Source organism: Urocitellus parryii, chromosome 3 (assembly GCF_045843805.1).
Source record: "Urocitellus parryii isolate mUroPar1 chromosome 3, mUroPar1.hap1, whole genome shotgun sequence".
NCBI classification, from domain to species: Eukaryota; Metazoa; Chordata; class Mammalia; order Rodentia; family Sciuridae; genus Urocitellus; species Urocitellus parryii.
This window is the reverse complement of record NC_135533.1, coordinates 157,315,823-157,336,386: the sequence shown is the minus strand read 5'-3', so window position 1 is coordinate 157,336,386 and position 20,564 is coordinate 157,315,823. Positions and strand designations below refer to the sequence as shown.

General features: G+C 52.2%; 2 protein-coding genes across 12 annotated transcripts in view; one reads left to right on the top strand and one right to left on the bottom strand.

The window, feature by feature from the left end:
• Arvcf (ARVCF delta catenin family member) overlaps positions 1-15,782 on the top strand; it is a 50,866-nt gene extending 35,084 nt beyond the window's left edge. For 3 of the 8 annotated variants that reach the window (XM_077796174.1, XM_077796177.1, XM_077796179.1), the window contains 15 exons: positions 2,948-3,106; positions 3,297-3,823; positions 4,834-5,333; positions 6,229-6,412; positions 7,278-7,395; positions 7,733-7,904; positions 9,605-9,676; positions 10,988-11,115; positions 11,353-11,503; positions 11,794-11,992; positions 12,097-12,395; positions 12,730-12,783; positions 13,128-13,213; positions 13,318-13,486; positions 14,455-15,782. In XM_077796174.1, the coding sequence (XP_077652300.1) occupies positions 2,948-3,106; positions 3,297-3,823; positions 4,834-5,333; positions 6,229-6,412; positions 7,278-7,395; positions 7,733-7,904; positions 9,605-9,676; positions 10,988-11,115; positions 11,353-11,503; positions 11,794-11,992; positions 12,097-12,395; positions 12,730-12,783; positions 13,128-13,213; positions 13,318-13,482 (2,814 nt within the window). In that variant the 3' untranslated portion in view covers positions 13,483-13,486; positions 14,455-15,782. Of the gene's footprint in view, positions 1-2,947; positions 3,107-3,296; positions 3,824-4,833; positions 5,334-6,228; positions 6,413-7,277; positions 7,396-7,732; positions 7,905-9,604; positions 9,677-10,987; positions 11,116-11,352; positions 11,504-11,793; positions 11,993-12,096; positions 12,396-12,729; positions 12,784-13,127; positions 13,214-13,317; positions 13,487-13,815; positions 13,936-14,454 lie in introns of all 8 variants that reach the window. The other 5 variants (XM_077796176.1, XM_026401655.2, XM_026401652.2 and 2 more) reach the window with 3 other exon arrangements.
• Positions 15,783-15,881: 99 nt separating this feature from the next.
• Positions 15,882-20,564, bottom strand: part of Comt (catechol-O-methyltransferase) — a 34,406-nt gene continuing 29,723 nt past the window's right edge. For all 4 annotated transcript variants that reach the window (XM_026401651.2, XM_077796180.1, XM_026401648.2 and 1 more), the window contains one exon: positions 15,882-17,199. In XM_026401651.2, coding sequence (XP_026257436.2) covers positions 16,999-17,199 — 201 coding nt within the window. In that variant the 3' untranslated portion in view covers positions 15,882-16,998. The remainder of the gene's footprint in view (positions 17,200-20,564) is intronic.

Below are 20,564 nucleotides of genomic sequence, written 5' to 3'. Positions count from 1 at the left end.
GACTGGGTTCCCTGCAGGCCAGTCTGGGCTTACAGATGTGAATCGTAGAACACCAGAATAGGACACTGGAGCCAGTCAGGGAACCAGGCACCCCATTCAGCCCCCTTTGTCAAATGTATACTGGTCATTAGTTCACCATCCTATAGATCCTCCATAAAGATGTTGGAGAGGCCTGAGCCATGGAGTTAACCTGGGCATCCCTCTGCTATAAGCTTCAGTTTCTCTATTTGCTGCCAGCTCTGAGAGTCTGTGTCTTGGTCCTTGTATGTTGAAAGCATATCTCGAGGCCCCACATGGGTAAGGGTCTGGATAAACCAGTGGAAGACATGAGAATACAGGTATTCTAGCATATGCCTTTGAGAATAGTAGTACTGTGCATTTTGGGTGTTCTTAGAGGTGCCACAAATTTATATGTTTGGACCTGTGAACTAGGCTGGGTGCTCATATACTTATGGACATGCACATGTTCCTGCCTGAGGAATCAGGTACATGTGTCTGTGCATGTTTCCAGATCCCTGTCTGTGTGTGCCTAGGCATGTGTAACAGGGCTGGGCTTTTCCTTGAGTGCCAGCTGACTCATGCTTCCACCTGCCTGGATGAAGTCATTGCCCATTTTTAGCTCCCTGAGGTCATTTGCCAGCAGGGACTCTTGGGTCCATGGGATCCCGCTGCCTTGCTGCTGATCCCCAATGTTAGTGGTGATACTACAGAATTGCCACTGATGGCTGGGGGCCCTTGCTCTCCTAACTCTTTCACCCTAACTCTGCACTATTAGACCCTCACCATAGCCAACTTGGGAGGAGGAAGATGGGCCACAGATTGGTAATGAGGTACCACAATGTCCTTCCCCCATCTCCCAACTATGGGGATCTCAGACCTGGCAGCAAATAGGTAAACTGAAGCTTATGGTAAAGAAATGCCCAAAGCCATTCTGTGACTCAAACTCTGGAACATCTTTCTGGTGAGTCTGTGGGTTGGTGGGCTCATGAACAGCATGTACTTGACAGAGTGAGCTGATTGGTATGGGCTCAGTTCCCTACCACCTAGCTAGGGAATATGAGCTCTTCTACTTGTGTTTAATGTATAAAAATCTAAGAGGCCATATATGACTGGCAACAGTCTCCTCAGTCTTGCTCTTCCCCTCTACCTTGTCTCTGCCCCTCTTTCTTGGGCCCCACACTAGAGCTGTGACTAATCTCAGGGCCCTGCACAGAGTTTGAAGCCTGACACGCAGTTACCAGATACACATGGGGAAGCCCAGGCGCTAGAAAGGATAGCTGCCCTGTGCCTACTTTTACTTTAGAACCTTCCCATTTTACCCCATTGCCCTTGGGGTAAAAGCCCAGGCCTCCCTCTCAGCACACTACCAATTGTCCCCACTCTGGACCTCAATCTGTTTCTCTTCCCTGGGAACAGGGTCTCTTCTTTCTGGCCAGGTCCCAGCAGACTTTCCAGTAAGACTGGGCTGGTGGCCATCAAGGCCTTGTCCCCATCAAGGCCTTGTTCCCAAGAGGTAAGGTGTCACTCAAAGGATTCCTTATCAGATAAGTGCCTGAAATCCCTTGGCTAACAATAGTGAGGTTCTGAGTAAACTTTCTCCCCTCTGCCAGACCTCAGTTTTCCCATCTATAATCTCATCTCTTTACCTTCTGAGGACCTGCTTCTAGGGGAGAGGGGAGTGCATTCTGTGCTATTGCTCTCCTCTTCCTCTTGATCCTGAGGGATGCACTGTCTTAACATATTGGTGCAGGCTCCTACCCTGACCTCTGCACACATGCATTAGGGCCCCTAGGACAGGGCCCTGATGTGAGGCAGATTCCTGTGCCAAAGATCTCAGGAGGAAGGCCCTGAAAACAGCCCTGGGCATTTTGCCTAGAGTACCTCTGAAGATGACACACGCAGCCAGAGTATAGCTCTGGAGCCAGGCAGGTGCAGTATGAATTGCAACCCTCCCTGGACCTCTGCTCAGGATCTGTGCAGGCCTCAAGGGGCCCAAACAGGGAGCACATTCTGTGAGGCCTGGGCCACAGAGTGAGGCATGAACTGCTGACCTGTCCCTGGCTACCCGGGAATGTGCTTCCCCTTTGCCCACCCACAACAGTTTTGATTTCAGTCCCCCTGCCCATCCTGGTAGATGCCAATCCCCGGACATAAGTATGGTGGAACCCTGGGGTACATATGCCCAAAGGCAGATTGGCTTAGGTCTCCATGCCACTCAGCAGAGCAGAACTGGCCTGTCCTCTTTCAGCTTCAGCTTCCCCACTGGCAAGTCCAGCTATTTAGCACATGGATCTCAGAAGGGCATAGTCTAGAGTTGTCCTGCCTAGAATTTCACTGTTGTGTGCCCCCTGCAGGGTGATGGTAAGGTGACTGTAGTGCAAATCTACTATCACTGGTCTCTGATATGACATCTAGAATCTCTGTCAGCTGGGGGCACCAGACATAGGCCTGAGGTGGGGCCAGACCATGCCTTTAAGAGTGTCTAAATTGGAAGGATCAAGGATATTTTGGTGCTTTGGACTACAGTACATTCTGAAAGCTGGGTATTTCTGTCCTGTAAGAGCATCTGGCTGGACTTTGCAGGAGACCAGGAGTGGCCACAGGAGACAGTCAGTGCCACTGAAACTGTGATCCCCAACATTTATGCATTTATGCATTCCAGGCTTCTGGAGTGCAATAGGGAGGAGGCTGCACAAAACCTTGAGGGTCCAGCCAGGAGTAACAAGTTATGTCAGGAGGACATCCTACATGTCCTATCTAGGATCTCTTCGGGCCTGGAAAAACCTGCAATAGCCAAGGCATTGAAGCTCAGAGAGGCCTGTACCTCTCTAAGCTATTTATTTGCTAGTGGAACCCAAGGAGGCCCTAGGAGGGGAACCAGGCACCTACACTCCAGGGACATATGAGCAGCAGGTCCTGCCCCCTGATATCTGCCTCTTTTCCCCAGGAGCAGAGCCCAGGGAGCCAGGCATCACTGGCCACAATGCCGGAGGCACCTGAGGTGCTAGAGGAGACAGTGACAGTGGAGGAGGACCCTGGTACACCTACCTCCCATGTATCCATTGTCACATCTGAAGATGGCACAACCCGGCGCACTGAAACCAAGGTATGGCGGGTGCAGGTGTTAAGAAAGTAAGCCAGGAAGCCCGTGGCTCTCCCTTTGTGATGTGGGCATGTGAGCCAGCCCCCTAGGGGCCGCCTGTTTGGGTGGAAAATTGAGGCCACCCTGGCTCTGCTAGGGTACTGCCCAGGCCTCTTGGACTGCCCAGCTCACACACTACCGGCTTATCCACCAGGTCACCAAGACTGTCAAGACAGTGACCACGAGGACAGTACGGCAGGTGCCTTTGGGCCCAGATGGACTCCCCCTGCTGGATGGTGGCCCTCCACTTGGCCCTTTTGCTGATGGTCCTCTGGATCGGCATTTCCTACTGCGTGGTGGTGGTCCAGCAGCCACACTCTCCCGAACCTACCTCAGTAGTGGGAATGGCTTTCCTGATGGCCTTGAGCTCCGTGATGGCCCTAGCTATGGCAGCCTGTCCCGGGGTCTAGGGTTACGGCCCCCACGCACTGGCCCCCTTGGCCCAGGACCTGGTGATGGCTGCTTCACACTGCCTGGCCGCTGGGAGGCCTTCCCTGTGGGTCCTGAGCCTGGACCATCAAGTGGTCGTTCCCTGCCCGAGCGTTTCCAGGCAGAGCCCTATGGCTTGGAGGATGACACACGCAGCCTGGCCGCTGACGATGAGGGTGGCCCTGAGCTGGAGCCCGATTACGGCACAGCCACACGGAGAAGAGCTGAGTGTGGGCGGGGCCTTCGTGCCAGGTGAGCACCCCATTCCATGTGGCTGCCTCCTTTGGAAATTCTACCTTCTCTACCCAAGCCATAGAATACTCCACAGTCAAGCTGCCGGGGCTGAGTTAGTCATGCACACTTTAGTTTGGATCAGCCTTGACTTTTCTCAAAGACAGCAGCAAGGACAGACCCTGAGATGGTAGATGTTAGTCTGGACAGGAGAGAAGCTGGTGACAGTGCCAGATTCCTGCTTTGTTCCAAACAGATGGCTGTTAATACCAAAGTGCAAGAGATTCAGGGTGTTACTCTGAGCTCAAGGTCCCAGACTATCCCTGTGCTTCAGTCTTTCCCAGGTACCAGAATAATTAGAACCCATTGCCCCTAGTCCTTCCTGTCACAGCCTCTGGTTCTGTCTATATGCCTTATATGTGCAGAGTGGGAACATAATCACAGCCTGGGTCTGGATTTTTTATGTGACCCTAGGTGAGTTACTTGACCCTCCTAGCTCAGTCCCTACCCTGGGAAGTGGGTTTGATGAGAGCCCATGGGGCTACTGAGAGCAAAGGATATCTCATACTCTGAAAGGCTAGTAGCCTGAATGCCCTTCAGATAGTTCTACTAGAATGACCACATGAAGGGAAAGTCATTTACTTCCCCTGCTTCCTGGTACTAGCCAGATGATCTTACAAAATGGGGTGAGATTTCCCACCCACTATCACAGAAAAATATTACATGGAAACACATTTAGTGCAGGATTGGTGATAGGAGTGAGCAAACTCCCCATCCCCAGTGGCCTTTGGCTGGGATTTGGCTCTGTCATTGACTGTGAGTCAGTTCTTGCTTGGTCATGACTTTTTGGCATGGTCAATTCTTGGGCATGACTTTTGGGACCCACTCCATGCTCAGAACTGAGATATAGATTCTGTCAGCCCAGCCCTGCTCTGGGCATTTATCGTCTTCTGGATACTGTGATGGGTAGCTCAGAGGGTAGGGCTGGCAGCGGCTGTAAAGATGTTCACTTGCCCTGCTCCCCTGAACAGGGCCTATGAGGATGTAGCAGATGATGCTGGTGAACTGACTGATGAGCGGCCCCTGTACCCAGCAGCAACGGCACCACTGGCCCAGCCAGAGCGGGGCAGTCTGGGCAGCCTGGACCGGGTGGTACGTCGCTCACCCTCAGTGGACAGTGCCCGAAAGGAGCCACGCTGGCGGGACCCTGAGCTACCTGAAGTGCTGGCCATGCTCCGGCACCCTGTGGACCCTGTGAAGGCCAACGCAGCTGCCTACCTGCAGCACCTGTGCTTTGAGAATGAGAGTGTCAAGAGACGTGTACGGCAGCTGCGTGGACTGCCACTACTTGTGGCACTGCTAGACCACCCTCGGGCTGAAGTGCGTCGCCGGGCCTGTGGAGCACTGCGCAATCTCTCCTATGGCCGTGACACCGACAACAAGGCTGCAATCCGGGATTGTGGCGGTGTGCCTGCTCTGGTGCGCCTGCTGCGAGCAGCCCGTGACAACGAGGTCCGTGAGCTGGTCACTGGTGAGTGGGACCTGGTCATGCCTACTTCCCCCAGGAAGAAAGGAGAGCAAGGCTCAGCCTGCAAGGGGTGAGGCCACCTGGGGGAGAGCACCCAGGAGGTCAGGAATTCCAGCTGCTGGGACTGTTTGCCCTGGGAGTGGGCATCCAGCCCAGATGCTGTGACAGATTCCCAGTCTCTATTACCATAGGCAGGGGTGCTGGTACCAGGACCCACCTTCCTGGTTCCCACCCCATGATAGTAGGGTAGTAGGGTTTGTGTCTTGTAGGACCTGAAGGAGCAGGCAGGGTCACATGACCATCTCTGTGTATGGCCTGGTGGCCTCAGGAACTTTGTCCCACCTACCTACATAGCAGGAATGGGTAGGAAGAGATGACACATGCCAGGCCCCTCTGAAGCCCAGCTCTTCCCTCCCAGCTGGAAGCCACCTTTAGGTGCTGCCTGCTTATCTTGCCTAGGCCAGGATGGTCTTCCAGAACCTCTCCTGGCTTTTTATTATTTTCTAACTTTTTGTGCAAGCTAGAGTGTAGCTCAGTCTTAGTGTGCTTGCCTAGCATGTACTAAGGCCCTGGTTCAATCCTCAGTCCAGAAAAAGAAAAAGAAAAAAAACCTATACTGATTAACTGTGTAAAGCTGGGTACTTTGACTTATGCCTATAATCCCATCTACTTGGGAGACTGAGACAGGATTTCGAGTTCTGGGTAGCTCCTGCAAAGAACTGGGGTTGTAGCTCAGTGGTAAGTGCCCCTGGGTTCAATTCCCAGTACCAAACTAAACCAAACCAAACAAAAAATTCCTATGTGAACTGGGGAACAAGGGTGGGGGCAGGTCCTGAGCATAGTCCCCAGGGGAGGCAGGGCCCAGTAGTCAGCATGGTTGGTCGGCGGCGCCCTGCAGGCACACTCTGGAACCTGTCATCCTACGAACCCCTGAAGATGGTCATCATTGACCATGGCCTGCAGACGCTGACCCATGAGGTCATCGTGCCCCACTCGGGCTGGGAGCGAGAGCCCAACGAGGACTCCAAGCCCCGGGATGCTGAGTGGACGACTGTCTTCAAGAACACATCAGGCTGCCTGAGGTGTGGGTAGGGGCTGGGCTCAGGCTGTTTCCACAGGATGACTGGGTATTCAATTAGGGAGGCAGAAACAGGTGCCAGAGACTGCACATATACCCAGGCCCTGTCCTGGTGGGTAACCATGTTCTCAAAGTCCCAGAGAGCATGGAAGACAGTGAACCACCTGAATCTTAGGAGTTTCAGAGCCACATCACGAGTCCTGTTGATGGGAAGTAGGATTGATGGGAGATATCTTCACCCCCAAGGGCAACCTCTAGACAGGGACTCTCACCTTTCCTATAATGTCCAACCACTCTAGCTCTGCCCATTGTCCCATCACCATGATAGCTAGGGAGTAGGAGCAAGATCCTTGTGTCCAGTTGCCTCTGGGTCTTATCCCTTCATGTTTATGACCTTTGCTCTTCCCCTCCTATCTCTGGGAGGCCTTCCATAGACTCCACAGGTATGATCCCATGGTCATGCCTGTCCATCAGGTCCTGCTCCAATGGTCCTCTGGGGTCCAGACCTCTCAGTGTGAAGCCTAGTGCTGCCGCTGGGATGCAGGGGCAGAATTACCATGCACTGGTGGATTCAGGCCTCCTTGGGCCCCTCTTTGGCCCTTCCTAATTAAACTGGGAGTCAGGGAAGACCCCTTATGCCCAACAGATATGTTGAGCTAAAGCAGCCCACCTCCTGGAGTTGAAGTTGTCAGGACTTCCTGCCCCTCCTTCACTGTGCTTCAGGTTTTGGTATACTATCCCAGTGGCACTGTTGTGGCAGCAGCAGGGCCAATTGTACAGATGAAGACAAGCCCTTTGGGCCAGGGTTGGGGCTGGAGAAGTTCTTACCGGAGTTAGGGGGTCACCAGGCCTGCTCTCTGGCAATACAGGAATGTGAGCTCAGATGGTGCTGAGGCCAGGCGACGGCTCCGGGAATGTGAAGGACTGGTGGATGCTCTCCTGCATGCCCTGCAGTCAGCTGTGGGCAGAAAGGATACAGACAACAAGGTGGGCAGGGCAGGGACAGTCTTGGCAGCCTCCTTCCAAGGATCAAAAACTGGATGGTGCAGGAATGGGACCCAGGGGTCTGGAACTGTCTGGGGTGGCCCAAAGGGGCATGGGTGTGGATCTGGACATGACCCACCTGGTAGTGGCCACACTGGGAAGAAGGCATGGTCCTACTGATGGCAAGTGCTCCCTAATATAGGGGCTTCCTCTTGTAGCCCCTCCTTGGCCTAACTGTGGCCAATCTTTCCTGAAAGCTAGTTCCACACACAGGGTCCTGGGATGGTCAGCAATCCCCAGACCCCGTGGCCCTGCCCCACCAGGTCACCTTTCCCCACAGTCTGTGGAGAACTGCGTGTGCATCATGCGAAACCTGTCCTACCATGTGCACAAGGAGGTGCCTGGGGCTGACAGGTACCAGGAGGCTGAGCCTGGGCCCCCAGGCAGTGCTGCAGGCTCCCAGCGCCGGAGGAGGGATGACGCCAGCTGCTTTGGTGGCAAGAAGGCCAAAGGTGGGTGGGTGAGATTGACATGCTCCCCCTAGACCCTATTCCCTGGGCTAAAGTCTCTCATATCCATGACAGACAACCACAAAAGATGGAGGACATCTGGTCAGTCCTCCATGGGCAGGTGAGGAAGTAGGGAACTGCCGTGGGTCACACAGCTAACGGGCCAGGGTTCACACCCAAGCCTGGTCTTCACCCTGTGCTGTGAGCCCCCCAGAAAACTGTTCATGTTGTCTACTACTGCCCAAACTCTGTCCCTTAACTCTAGGAAAGGGTTCTGTTGGCTTGAGAATTTGGAAAGTGCTATAGGTGACACCCCCTGATCATTTAAAGAGCACCTACATGTCCTGACAAGCCCTGCAGGTATACCCCACTCCAGCTGGGCTAGGCTTCTGCTGCACACTGTCCCCTTAGGTACCTGGGGGTTGCAGTTTCCAGGAACCTGCATCCCCCACCAGTTGTAGAACAGTGTACCTCCTTCACCTGCCCTGCTGATCCCAGGTCCTCCCTTGCATGTGCCACTGGTGAGTTCTCAGCCCCAAAGAGTAATTGGGACAAGGTTCTTACTTGGTCCAAGGCACGCAGTGGGAATCTGAGGGCACAGGGAGGGTGCCACCTGCTCAGGCTCATCTCCTCTCTCCTGTGCTTCCTCCGGCCGCCCAGAGGAATGGTTCCATCAAGGTGAGTTCCTGTTTGTCCTGCTGTCCAGGCCTGGCAGGTGCTGTAGCATCAGGGAGATGCGTGTCCCCATGGCTCAAGACAGTTTTCTATGACGTCTGCAGGGCAGTGGGTACAATGGGCTCTTGGAATGCCTTCCAGTTTCAAGGCCCTGTCCCACCCCCAGTCCCATGAAAAGGCAGCCATCTCCATGACAACTACATGGACTTGACAAAGGCAGGAATGTGAGCTGTGGACTTGTGGGGAGCCTGAGAGGGAATACCCTCTGTAACATCAGACTCAGTTACCTAAGCAGGGCCAGGGCAGAGCAGAAAGTGTGCAAGGCCTAGAGTATGTCTATTACTCAGAGGGCAGAATGTGTACTAGGGCAGAATGTGCCCCTATAATGTGGCTTAGTTGTCCCATGAGGATGGGCAAGGCAGGAACCTCAGGTCATTTGAGCTTGGCTTACTGCTTTCCAAGAGGAAGATGGCTAGAGGCACTGAGTTTATTGTCCTGAAGGTGTGCAAGCCAGGGCTGTACAAGAATTTGGTAGGGCCACTATAGGAACCCAGCCTGGGTATGGGGGTTCTGGTTCGTAGAGGCTATGTTCATGTTCTGGCCCCTGACTAGGGGAATTTTCCCCTTAGATGAGACTTGACCCCTGTCAAGTCCCATCTAAGTACTGTCCCTGTCAGTTTCTCTATGCTTGTATCTAACTGCTACCCAGCATGGGCTCCTGTTTCCCTTATTTCAAACACCTGGCAGCTGCAAGGAAGCCATGAAGAGGTCTGTGGTACATTCCCAGAACCTGATGGAAGGTGAGGACTAGGTCCCCAGGGCAGGGCTGGGATGTCCCTAGGCCCTACCTCCCTGACTCAGACAAAAAACTCAGAATAAGTGCTTCACACCCAGGGTCTCTTAGTGCTCAGGCCTGGACATTAAGGTTGTTTCTGATCTCTGGGCAGGAGAGGACGATGCCTAATCCTCCTGATATACTCTTATGCCCCATGAAGACTTCCTCCCCTCACACTGCTTTTCTGTTTCAGGAAAGAGGGATGGTGAGATGGACCGGAACTTTGACACATTGGACCTGCCCAAGCGAACTGAGGCTGCAAAAGGTAAGTGGGAAGAGGCAGAGCCAGAAGTGGCCATAAGTACTTGGTGGGGCTGTATGAGCTGGGGAAGCCTAGTGCCATCAAGCAGGCTTGAAGAGTCTGAGGGGATCATTCAGACAGGGAAATGGGCCCATATGTATGGGATTTCATGGAGGGGTCCAATCCCTGGGCACCTCGGAAGGGCTCAGAATCAGGATCAATATCACAGGTAATTTCAGGTAGGGTAGATGGGAAGATACAGGCCAGGCTCTGCTCAGTCACTCAGCAGGTAAAAAAGGCCAGTCAGAGGGAAGGTAGGGCTTTCAGTATACTCCATGGGGGTTGGGAGCCAGTAGGTCATGGACCAGAGGGCTAGGACCCAAGAATGCCCCACTTATGGACTCACGCAGGGACAGGCTTGTTCACCCTTCATATCCCCTGTCCGCTGGATTCATATATATGGATTGGCCTTGTTTGCTGCACTCAGAACTAGCTTGTGAAAGAAAACATTGCCCTGCAAGCTAGAAGAACCCAGATGCCCCCAAGTTGAGTAGAAGGCCCCGGCCATGGGTGGGTTTGTGTGATGTGGGGCCATACCAGGCAGAGCAACAGGGCCTTAGAGGAGAATGCTTGGAGAGTTTGGGGAGTAGTAAGCCCAGCTAGAGTAGAGGGAACATGAGACTTGAGGACAGGGGAGCGGTGATGAAATGTGAGAGGATAGGGGAAAGGGAAGTAATGTCTTAGAGCCAGACCAGAGGCCCAAAGTAGGGACAGGCAGGCTTGGAATGCTGCCTCCACCTCTGACTCTGGAGCCCTCTGCAGGGCACCATCTTAGGGCAGCCATGATTACAATCTGAGACCTTAATTACTGGAGCTTTTAAGAGTGGTTGGCAGGAAAAGCAGGCCCTGTTGGTAGGGCAGGCCCCTTGTTCACAGATTCATTTGCATTTGGGTTGGGTGGAAGGTCCTGTTTCCAGGGAGGGTAGCCAGGTGCCCTGGCCTATTGGGGCTTATTGCTAGTGGCATGTCCTGGTTGTCACCTCCTTTCCCCAAAGTCCCCTGCTATGCTCAGGCTGCCAGGCAGATCCAGTCCCATTTCTTTGGCAGCACGGTTGAGGAAGGAATGTCCTCACCCAAACCTATTACCTTCTGAGTAAGCCTGTTTGCCCCTCTGTGAAATGGGAACATTTTCCTCTTTGGGTGGCTATAGGGTTCAATACATTGATAGAAAACATGTCCTGACTCCTCCACACTCATCCCTGGCCCCAGTTCACCACAACTTTGGGAGTAAGGGGGTTCTGGATGACTATGGGCTCTGGTTGTCCTTGTACCCAGGCTTTGAGCTACTATACCAGCCAGAGGTAGTACGCCTCTACCTATCCCTCCTCACGGAGAGTCGGAACTTCAACACCCTAGAAGCTGCAGCAGGTGCCCTACAAAACCTCAGTGCCGGCAACTGGATGGTAAGGGGCCAGTTTTGGCAGGGAGAGCATGACCTGGACAGGAAGGGAATTTCCCCAATCCCTGCCCAAGCTGGAGGGTGGTTCAGGGGGAGGTGAGATACAGTGTGACTCCCCAAGGTCTGGGAGGTTCAGGGTACACACCTTGGGTGGTACAGGTGGTGCTGAGCTATTGGGGCAGGACTTTATGAGGAACCACCCCTCGCTGAGCAACCCACCTCCCTGCCCCCACCGCCACAGTGGGCCACATACATCCGTGCCACAGTGCGCAAGGAGCGCGGGCTGCCGGTGCTGGTGGAGCTACTGCAGTCTGAGACTGACAAGGTGGTACGTGCAGTAGCCATTGCATTGCGCAACCTCTCCCTGGACCGTCGCAACAAAGACCTCATCGGTAAGGACATTGACAGGGCCAAGGTGTAGAACCACGAAGGCCTTTCACTTCTGGTTTGAGGTGGGTAGTTTGGGAATCCAGGCCCTGCCCTTGTGTCTTGGGCTGGTCCCAGCCAGCTACAGGAACTCACTGTCTTCTTGGCCCATTCTCTGAAGCTCAGCCCCCTGCTCTTAGGGGTCCTTGTGGCGACCTGGGGGCCTTCCTGGCAATGCCCTTTGCCTCAATCCTGCTCCTTCCCACACAGTTGGGCAGAGGTTATCTATGTCCTAACACCCAACCCTGCCTCTTAGGGAGCTACGCCATGGCAGAACTGGTGCGGAACGTGCGCAATGCTCAGGCTCCAGCTCAACCCGGAGCCCGCCTGGAAGAAGACACAGTGGTTGCTGTTCTGAACACCATCCATGAGATTGTGTCCGACAGCCTGGATAATGCACGCTCACTCTTGCAGGCCCGTGGCGTGCCTGCGCTGGTGGCGCTAGGGGCCGCCAGGTGGGTAGGGATGGGGACCAGGGGGTGGGAATGGGGCCAGGAGGTGGGGTTGGGAGACTCTAAGGCCCCAGGGACTTATGATCCTGCCTCTGATCCTGCTGCAGCCAGTCGGTTCGGGAGGCAAAAGCAGCATCACATGTGCTTCAGACTGTGTGGAGTTACAAGGAGCTACGTAGTGCCCTACAGAGGGATGGCTGGACTAAGGCTCGCTTTCAGGTGTGGTCCACCCTGGCCTTCCCTCTCCCATTTTACCATGTCAGGTTTCCAAGAGCGCTGCTTCCCACCTCACCCCCTGTTTTGTGTCTCTTTAAGTCGGCTGCTGCAGCAGCCAAAGCACCCAAGGCAGCTTCTAATCCCGGAGGCTTCGATGACAGCACGCTGCCTCTAGTAGACAAGAGCCTTGGTGAGTACAGGCCAGAGGAAGAGGTGGATGGCACAAGAGTCCATCCCTAAGGCTCAAGAGTGGCTCCCCACCTGCGTTGATCGTGACAAGGTTGGGGGTGGCCCCTTTCCCTGCTCTCATCCTCCTGGGTATTTCCTTCCCATGCTGTCTACATTGGCACCAGGCTGGGTGGTGGGTGCCTAGAAGCTGGGCTGAAGAATGCAGTGACATTAATGACAAGAGCACCCAAGGTCAGTGAGGTCAGTCCTATGATGGGCTTATCTGCCTTGGTCACCTCTCCATCCCCAGCTGCTTGTCCTTTCCTTGTAACCAGCTACCTGCTTATGCCTTCCAGATGGTGAGAAGCCAGGCAGCCGGGATGTGATCCCCATGGATGCCCTTGGCCCAGGTGAGGGCAGGTGCTGTGAACTTGTTTCCTCCTCAGGGAGGAGGGAGGGCCCTGAGACAGTCCTGCTGGTTTTATGGGGTAAGTGTGGTTAGTGCTGGGAAGAACTTCCAAGGATCTACTCCCTGGAGAAGATTTGGTTCAGGGATACCCAGGGAATATAATGCAGTGCTGGTGAGAGCTGGCACCAGGACAGGTCTCCAAGGATCTGATAGGTGGAGATCCTCTGCAAAAGCTCCCTGTCCAAGGGGTCTCCTGAGTTTGGCCTGAGAGGAGCTAACTTGTTCCTAGAGTGCCTGCCCCTCAGAGCTCTCCTCATGCCCCACCAACCCTAACCCACTCCACAGATGGATATTCCACCGTGGACCGGAGGGAGCGGAGGACTCTGGGTAGTGACTCCTTAGGAGAGGCCTCAGAGAAGGAACCATTAAAAGTAAGTGATTGTGGGCAGGTGACCAGGGAGGCTGTATGTCTAGGGCTTGTCCAAGGAGCAGCTAGGTAGTACTCAGTTTGATCTGGTCCCTGGGGCATGACTAGGATGACATTCATCCATGGACAACTGGGAGGTGGAACCAAGCCTGGGAAGCAGCCCTTCACATCAATCAGCCTTTGGGTGTTGGGTTCAGAGCTTCACCTGCTGGGAGGGAGGAGAAAGGGAATAGAGCTCCACCTAGCCACACACTGCACTGGACTGGAGCCTGAGAAAGTGAGTCTGCGTCCTTCTCTGCATGCATGTGTATGGTCCATGCCATGGTCCAGTGGAGAGTGCAGCACCCATCACCTGCTCTATACCAGTCCCTGGCTTTATGTGAAGGCCTTTATGTGTCCACATGCCACCTAAGCCTATGTGAGCCATGCCAGCTGAGTTGCTCCATACTGCCTTGGCAGGCCCATCCTCACACTGCCCTGGCCCTGACCCCACTGACCAGCTCAGCCCCGCCCTTCAGCTGCAACTAACGTGCTTTGTTCTGCCTCTGCCGTTGTCCTGCCTACCCACCCACCCATCCATCCACCCCACCCATCTGTGTGCTGCAGCCTGACCCCTGCAGGAAGGCCCTTCTTCCCGGGCCCAGCAGGCCTTCGGTCAGGCTGGTGGACGCCGTGGGGGACACTAAGCCTCAGCCCGTTGACTCCTGGGTCTAGCTTGCATGCCTGGTATGTTCTCTTGTCTGGTTGTTTGTCCAACTGTTTTCCTATCCTCTGGGCAGGGCATCTTGTTAATCTCTGTTGGCCGCATGCTCTGCTCTCCCTGTTGCTCCCTGGCAAGACCCAAGCTGCCAGCAGGCACAGCAGGCCCAAATGTCCATCTTAGGGAAGGCCAGACTGAGGTTTGAGCAGGGATCTTCCCAGGGCCCATAGCCTCATCCTGGGCACTGTGAAATCAAGGTCCTGAGGAGATTAATCCAGAGCAGGGGGTGGTCCCTCATAAGCCTTAAATTCCTCTAGCACAGGACTCCACCAGGTCCAACAAGTCAGGATTGGTCCTAGTGTCAAGTCCCTGGGGGTTGACCCCTACCTCCTGATCCATAGTAGTTGCTTTTGTCCACATCTGCATTCACATGGCCAGTGACCTCTGTCCAGAGGTTGCAGTTGCTCTGTCCCATTCATTTGGTTCTGGCCACTTGCTTGTGCTAGTGGTTGCAGCATCTTTCTTCCTTCCATCTCCCTCTGCAGGGCCTGGACCCAACCATTTGTTCTTAGGGATCACCAGAAGGGCCATCCTGAGCAGACCCTGTCGTGGAGCTTGGAGCCCCCTGGCGGCAGGGGTTGGCTGAGACTCTCACCGGAGCCAGAACCTTTCTGGACACCCCTCCTGACCCACCCTGTCCATTCTTCCCTCTGCTCTCCCGACCTAACTCCCTAGGCCAGAGTTAGCTATTTACTGACATGGTGCTGTGTGTGGGCAGGGGTGGGGACCAGTTAAGTGGCAGGGGAGGGTAGCTGGTTTTGCTTTGGAAGACCAGGAGAGAGCACCCTGTGTGCCCAGTGCCCCAGAGGAACAATATGGAACTGGGGTGCAACTCCTAGGGACAGGTAGCCAGGCAGGGAGGGAGGGGCTTGGGAAAAGAAGTTGGTCCATGGAGAATGGAGGCCCTCCCCTGGCTGAAGCCCTACCCTGCTTAGAAAGCAGACTGTAGGCATGGGGCTACTCCAAGAGGGCTGACCCAGGCAGGGGATTAGCAAGATGGAAGTCAGGCTATGCTTGCCCCTCCACCACTCCTTGGGATCTGTGGATGTGTGGGATCCCCATATAGTGGAACTCTTCCCTGAGCTGCCTCTAGCTGGGGCTGCCGTGGCTGCCATATCTGCATCTGCCCAGAACCTCAAGTAACCTCCGGGACTGACCTCTGGCAGCAGCCCCCAAGGGAATGCTGTTCAGTGCCTGCTGTTTGTGACTTAAAAACAGAAGAAAAACACTGACAAAAAGCATTAAAAACAAAACCAAAATAAGATTGTATTGGTAAACATCTAAGTTTTTGTAAGAAAATTTTAAAAAGCAACAAAGAACTTTCTGTTTTGTGTGGCTCCGCTTCTTCTTCCCAAGCCACTGGGCTTCTCTTTCAGCCCTGGATAGGTAAAGGCTGACCAGTGCAGACTCTGCTCCTGCCCTTTGGGCATTTCTCCATATCCATTCACCCTGGCTACTTGCTAATTCCTGTTCTCTATGCTCAGAGGAGTGGGCTGCTTATGGGTGGTTAGCTGGCCCCGAGACCAGGAATGGGCACAGGTGAGCTCAGCTTGGACAGGGTTTATATTTGTGTCCAGTATAGGAACTGGGATCCTGCTGAGGTGGCCAGTAATCTGATCACTTGGAGGAGTTGGGGCCTCAGAGACACGGTCGAGGTTGGAGCAGCTCTAGATTTAGGCATACACAAATCAACTTTGCTTCACCACTTGGTACCTGGGCAGCCAGAAGAACTACTCTGGCTAGGCTAAACCTGCCTTCCTTTACTTTAAACCAAGCTGACTGGGACTAGGAAGGAACATACTCATTCATATTCAGTGCCTCATGTCCAGAGAGTCAGGCACTTTGCATAGCCCTGTGTTCACCTCTACCTAGTGCCTGCTTAGAGATGGGTAAAGGCTGGCCGATTTTTCTGTTTGTTTTTTTTTTGGTAATACTGAGCAAGGCTGGCTCCCACTTCACTGCTATGGCCAGGAGTCCTAGGCTGGGTGTGATACACAGGATCTAGCCAGTCATGAGCCCAGCCTGTAGCATTAGCATTCCATCAAGAGGAACTTGGCATGTTTGGTTTTAGCAAAGGGTCCTGGGAAAGAGGGAGCAGTGTGGCAGTTGAGAAGAACTGTACTCAGTTATCTTATATCTAAATACTTAATCTTTCTTTTTTTCTTTTTTTTTTTTTTTTGATACTGGGGATTGAGCTTAGGGGTGCTTGACCACTAAGCCACATTCCCAGCCCTCTTTTGTATTTTATTTAGAGACAGGGTCTCACTGAGTTGCTTAGTGCCTCACTGTTGCTGAGGCTGGCTTTGAACTCATGATCCTCCCGAGCCATTGGGATTACAGGCATGCACCACCGGGCCCAGCGTTTAATTTTTAATTTCTATTTTGTCCTTTAAACATTATTTTAGTATAAGATTATTGCAGCTAGCCAATTTTAGTAAAGCAGTTATGATTCATTCTTTAAAAGAAAGTGAAAATTCAGGAGTCCAAAGTATGTAAGAGTTGTTAATTCTGATAGTTACTGAGGCTTTGCTGCCACCTACTGACAGCAAGCCTTGAGGACATCCTGAGTGGAAGGCACAGCAGTTTGTAAATGTCTGACTTTCACACCCCTTTCTGGGTCTAAAGGAGGTGTCAGTGCCTGAGAACCATGTAGAAACCCTATTGGAATTCCACTTGCTGGTCAGTGACACCAAAGATACCACCTGCCCCAATTTGGTGTGTGTTTGTGGTGTGTATTGCTGAGGATGGAACCCAGGGCCTCACTAGGCAAATGCTCTGAGCTATATCCCCACTACCCTCAATTTAGCTTTGTCAGCAGTATTTTCACACAATGAACCTACTCTATGGAGTGTGCCAGAGTGTGACAATCTGGAACTGCAACACAGAGAGGTCACTATATGGGCAAGGCCCAGGCCTTACAGGATTTGAGTACAGTTCTCAGAATTACAGAAATGGCATTAGTAGAAGTTTGTCTATCTTGCCCTTTGGAGGACCAAGCTTGTCAGGGGAGCCCAGAGCAGGATAGACAATCAAGGCTGCACTGGACTGGTTGGGCCCTTGTAGATGGCTTTCTCGAGGCCATCCACCACATTCATGTATTCCAAATATGAGCTGTAATGTGTGCACTCAAAGTTGTTGCTCGCACGCACATATGCCAGATATTCGGGTGTTCCTGGGATGATGACATTGTCAGCCAAAAGTACTGTCCCCTTCCGCAGCAGGCCACATTCCTACAGAGGATAGACAGATGGAGTAATGAACCTATTAAACTATGGAGCCAGGAAAATTCACCCCAAACCAGGTGCTCCTCCCCAAGATGCTGCTTCATGCACTGACCTGTGCCTCACCCTGGGGACCAGGTCAGGTCTCTCTCACTCCCTCATTTTCTCCCCAGAGCAACCAGTGTCAGAAAGGGTTATATTAGGTCCTAGTCCTGTGTCTGGAACATCAGCTTTCTGAAATGATGGGACCTTGGAACTTTTTGATCCTCCTTTCTTTTTCTTTCTTTTTTTTTTTTTTTTTGTTCATGGTACTGGAGATCAAATCAAGGGCCTTACATATACTAGGTAGATGCTCTACCACTGAACCACATCTCCACACTTCCATTCACTCCTATATCCAACTCAGTCCCTAGAAAAACATGTGACACACAGCAATAAATCCCCATCAATAAATGCTTACTGGATGAGGAAGAAGAGGAAATGCTGGAACCAGAGCATGCTCCTGAGATAACTAGTTCTAGGAACACAGGCCCCTACAAGGGAGAGGAGCCCTAGGCAGCTTAGGCTGCTGATACAATCATCACAGATAAGAGCTGGTGACCCTGCAGGATTGGGGGGCAAGTTGATCTTGCCACTGACAAGCCTACCCACTTCTCTGGATATCCCAAGGTTCCTGCCTTTGCAGATCTCTATTCCACCAATATTGGGGATGTGGGAAGATACAGGACTGTCTGCAGGATGAAGGAGTCATTATTGAACATGCTGTGACAGGTGGTTGCCACCCAGGGTCTGCAGTCAGATGAAAAACTTAAGCAAAAAAATGTTTTGTTTAAGCTGGGAGGTAGATCTGCACACATCAGAAAAATAAATATATAAATATTTATAAATAATAAAAAAGAAACCTGAGTGGAAGTGTATCCTGGTGGGGAAAGAGGCTGTGAAAAAGGTTCCCCAGACACATCTTGGAGTTGAGTTTGGAAGCATGGAAGGTTGTTGGTTTTTTGTCTCCCTCACCCTCCCCACATAATTACAAAATAAAAGTTAAAAAGCAATTTTAAACATTGAAAGGAAAAACAAGCAACCCAGATTGGAGTACTGCCCAGGCCTGGGTTTTATCCCTTGTACTGTAAAACAACAACAAAGCCAGCATAATGGGCACACACCAATAATTCCAATGACTTGAAAGGCTAAGGCTGTAGGATCACAAGTTTGAGGCTAGCCTGGGAAACTTGGCAAGACTCTTATCTCAAAAAGGGATGGGAATGTAGCCTGGTGGTAGAGCACTTGCCTAACATGTGTGCGCCTCCGGGTTCAATTTTGCCAAAACAACAACAAAGATAAGTGACCTTGGGTATCTCAAATCAGAGGCAGGAGGGGGTCTCTCACTTGAAAATGACAGATGTCACTCTGCACCTCTGCAGGGATGTGCTGCCCTATGTTCAATAGCCACACAGCATTTTCAGCTGTGGAAGTGGTGGAGGGCAGTCTTTTTCAGCCTGTTGGCAGTGGGAGAAAGCCAAGGGAGCCCTCAGGCTACAGTAGTAGAGGACATAGTTGTAAGGTCACTTAGGTCAGGGGACAACCCCATGATCTGGAATTTGCAAAGGAAGTACACTATCAATCATGATGTATTTTCTCTTAGGGGGAAAAAAAAAAGAATGTCCTAGCAAAGTTAGCTGAAAATATCTAGAACAAAGAACTACTCAGAAGGAGGGCACCTGTGCTAAGGTACCAAGAAAGGGCAGGAAATATACAAGATGAGCAGGAAGCCTGGGCCCCTAGAGTTTTAGGGTCAAGCAGAGACTCAGGGGTCAACCTCAAGAGATACAAGCTAACCTTTAGTAAGACCAATGATACCAAAATTTCATGAGTTCATCATGTCATAAAGGAAGAGTGAAGTGTTGGTCACCTTTGGAGGTGCTAGGGCCCAATGTCCTTTAAGAAACTGGTCAAGAAAAAAAAAAGGCTACGATTGTAGCTCAGTAGTAGAGCACTTGCCTAGCAAATGTAAGGCATTGGGTTTAATCCTCAGTACCACATAAAATAAATAAAATAAGGGAATCGTGTCCATCTACAACTAAAAAAAAAAAAAGGCGTCTCTCGCCCTCTAATTTCTGAGTTTAGAGAAAGCCAGCCATCATGTTGGGATTTTCAACCAGCCCTATGGAGACATGCATATCATAAGGGCCTGCAGCCTCCTCCTCCAAGCAGCCACATGATTTTGAATTGTCACCTGTCCCTAAGCCCTTTGTTCCTCTGATGCTTACAGAACCAACTAAGCAGAGGGGATGGCTGGGCCTCCACATTTCAGATTGGCCCTGACCCTGCACAAGCCAGGGGGCAAGAGTCTATATGCTTAAAAAGTACAGCCATTCCCAATTCATGCCTTCTCTTCTTTTGAGATAATTACCAGCTTTGAACAGCAGCACTGAGAAAACTATTACTTTCCTAGTTAATAAACTGCAATATTCATATTTTTCCAAAAGCAGGCCCCTGTAATTGATCACACACTAAGTACTGCTGAAATCCATTCCCTGTAATGCAGACCTCCCCATGGTATGTCTCTCCTACTCAAGTAAGGCTCCTCTGATTGATTGCCTGCTCTCTGCCTTCAATATCCAATTTCTTCACCCTTTGCCACAGGTGGGCTTCCTATACCCAGATGAAGTCTCTGAAGCTACCCTATCCTGGCCTGCAGGTCCCTTCCTGTTCCCCACTGCTTGCCCCCCCTTTGCAGGTACTCTGGTCCAAATTCCAGTTACTTCCTAACCTCTTGAATTGCAGGGCTTAGAACTTCCAAAATGCCTTTGAGCAGTCTCTGAAATGCCCTCCCAATGTCACCCCTCTCTATGTCCCATAGGGCCAACAGGGGTCCTTTCAGATGCTCAAAGCCTTCCATGTCTCAGAACACACTGTGCCCTTTTAGGCCTCTGCTAGTGTTGGCCCCTTCCCATCTGCATCCAGGTCACAATGGCACTGCCCTGCTAGGGCTTGGTGACCAAGCCCCCCATACTTGGGGTCCTGCTGCACAAAGCAGGGTATCCAACTGCTAGGACAACTGCAGAAGAACAACAAATAGAGGAACAATATGGGACAACCCCATGCTGGTTACACCACGCAAGGAGGTCAGGACAGGGCCAAGGAGCTCCTCAGTGTCTCCTAATAGGCCACCCAGGAGGGCCAAGATAAGTATATCCCCAATGGAAGCCCTTTAAAAGTTAGTTCATTAGGGGTTGTCCAATGACCCAAGTCCTAGCCACTTAGGGAGCAAGGATGTCCATTCCCAGTCACTTGCAAGGTGAGTCTGGGTGAGTAGCAGCAGCACTGAGGGCTGGGAAGAGTCTGGGAGGAGCCCGAGGGAATCAGGGATTGTA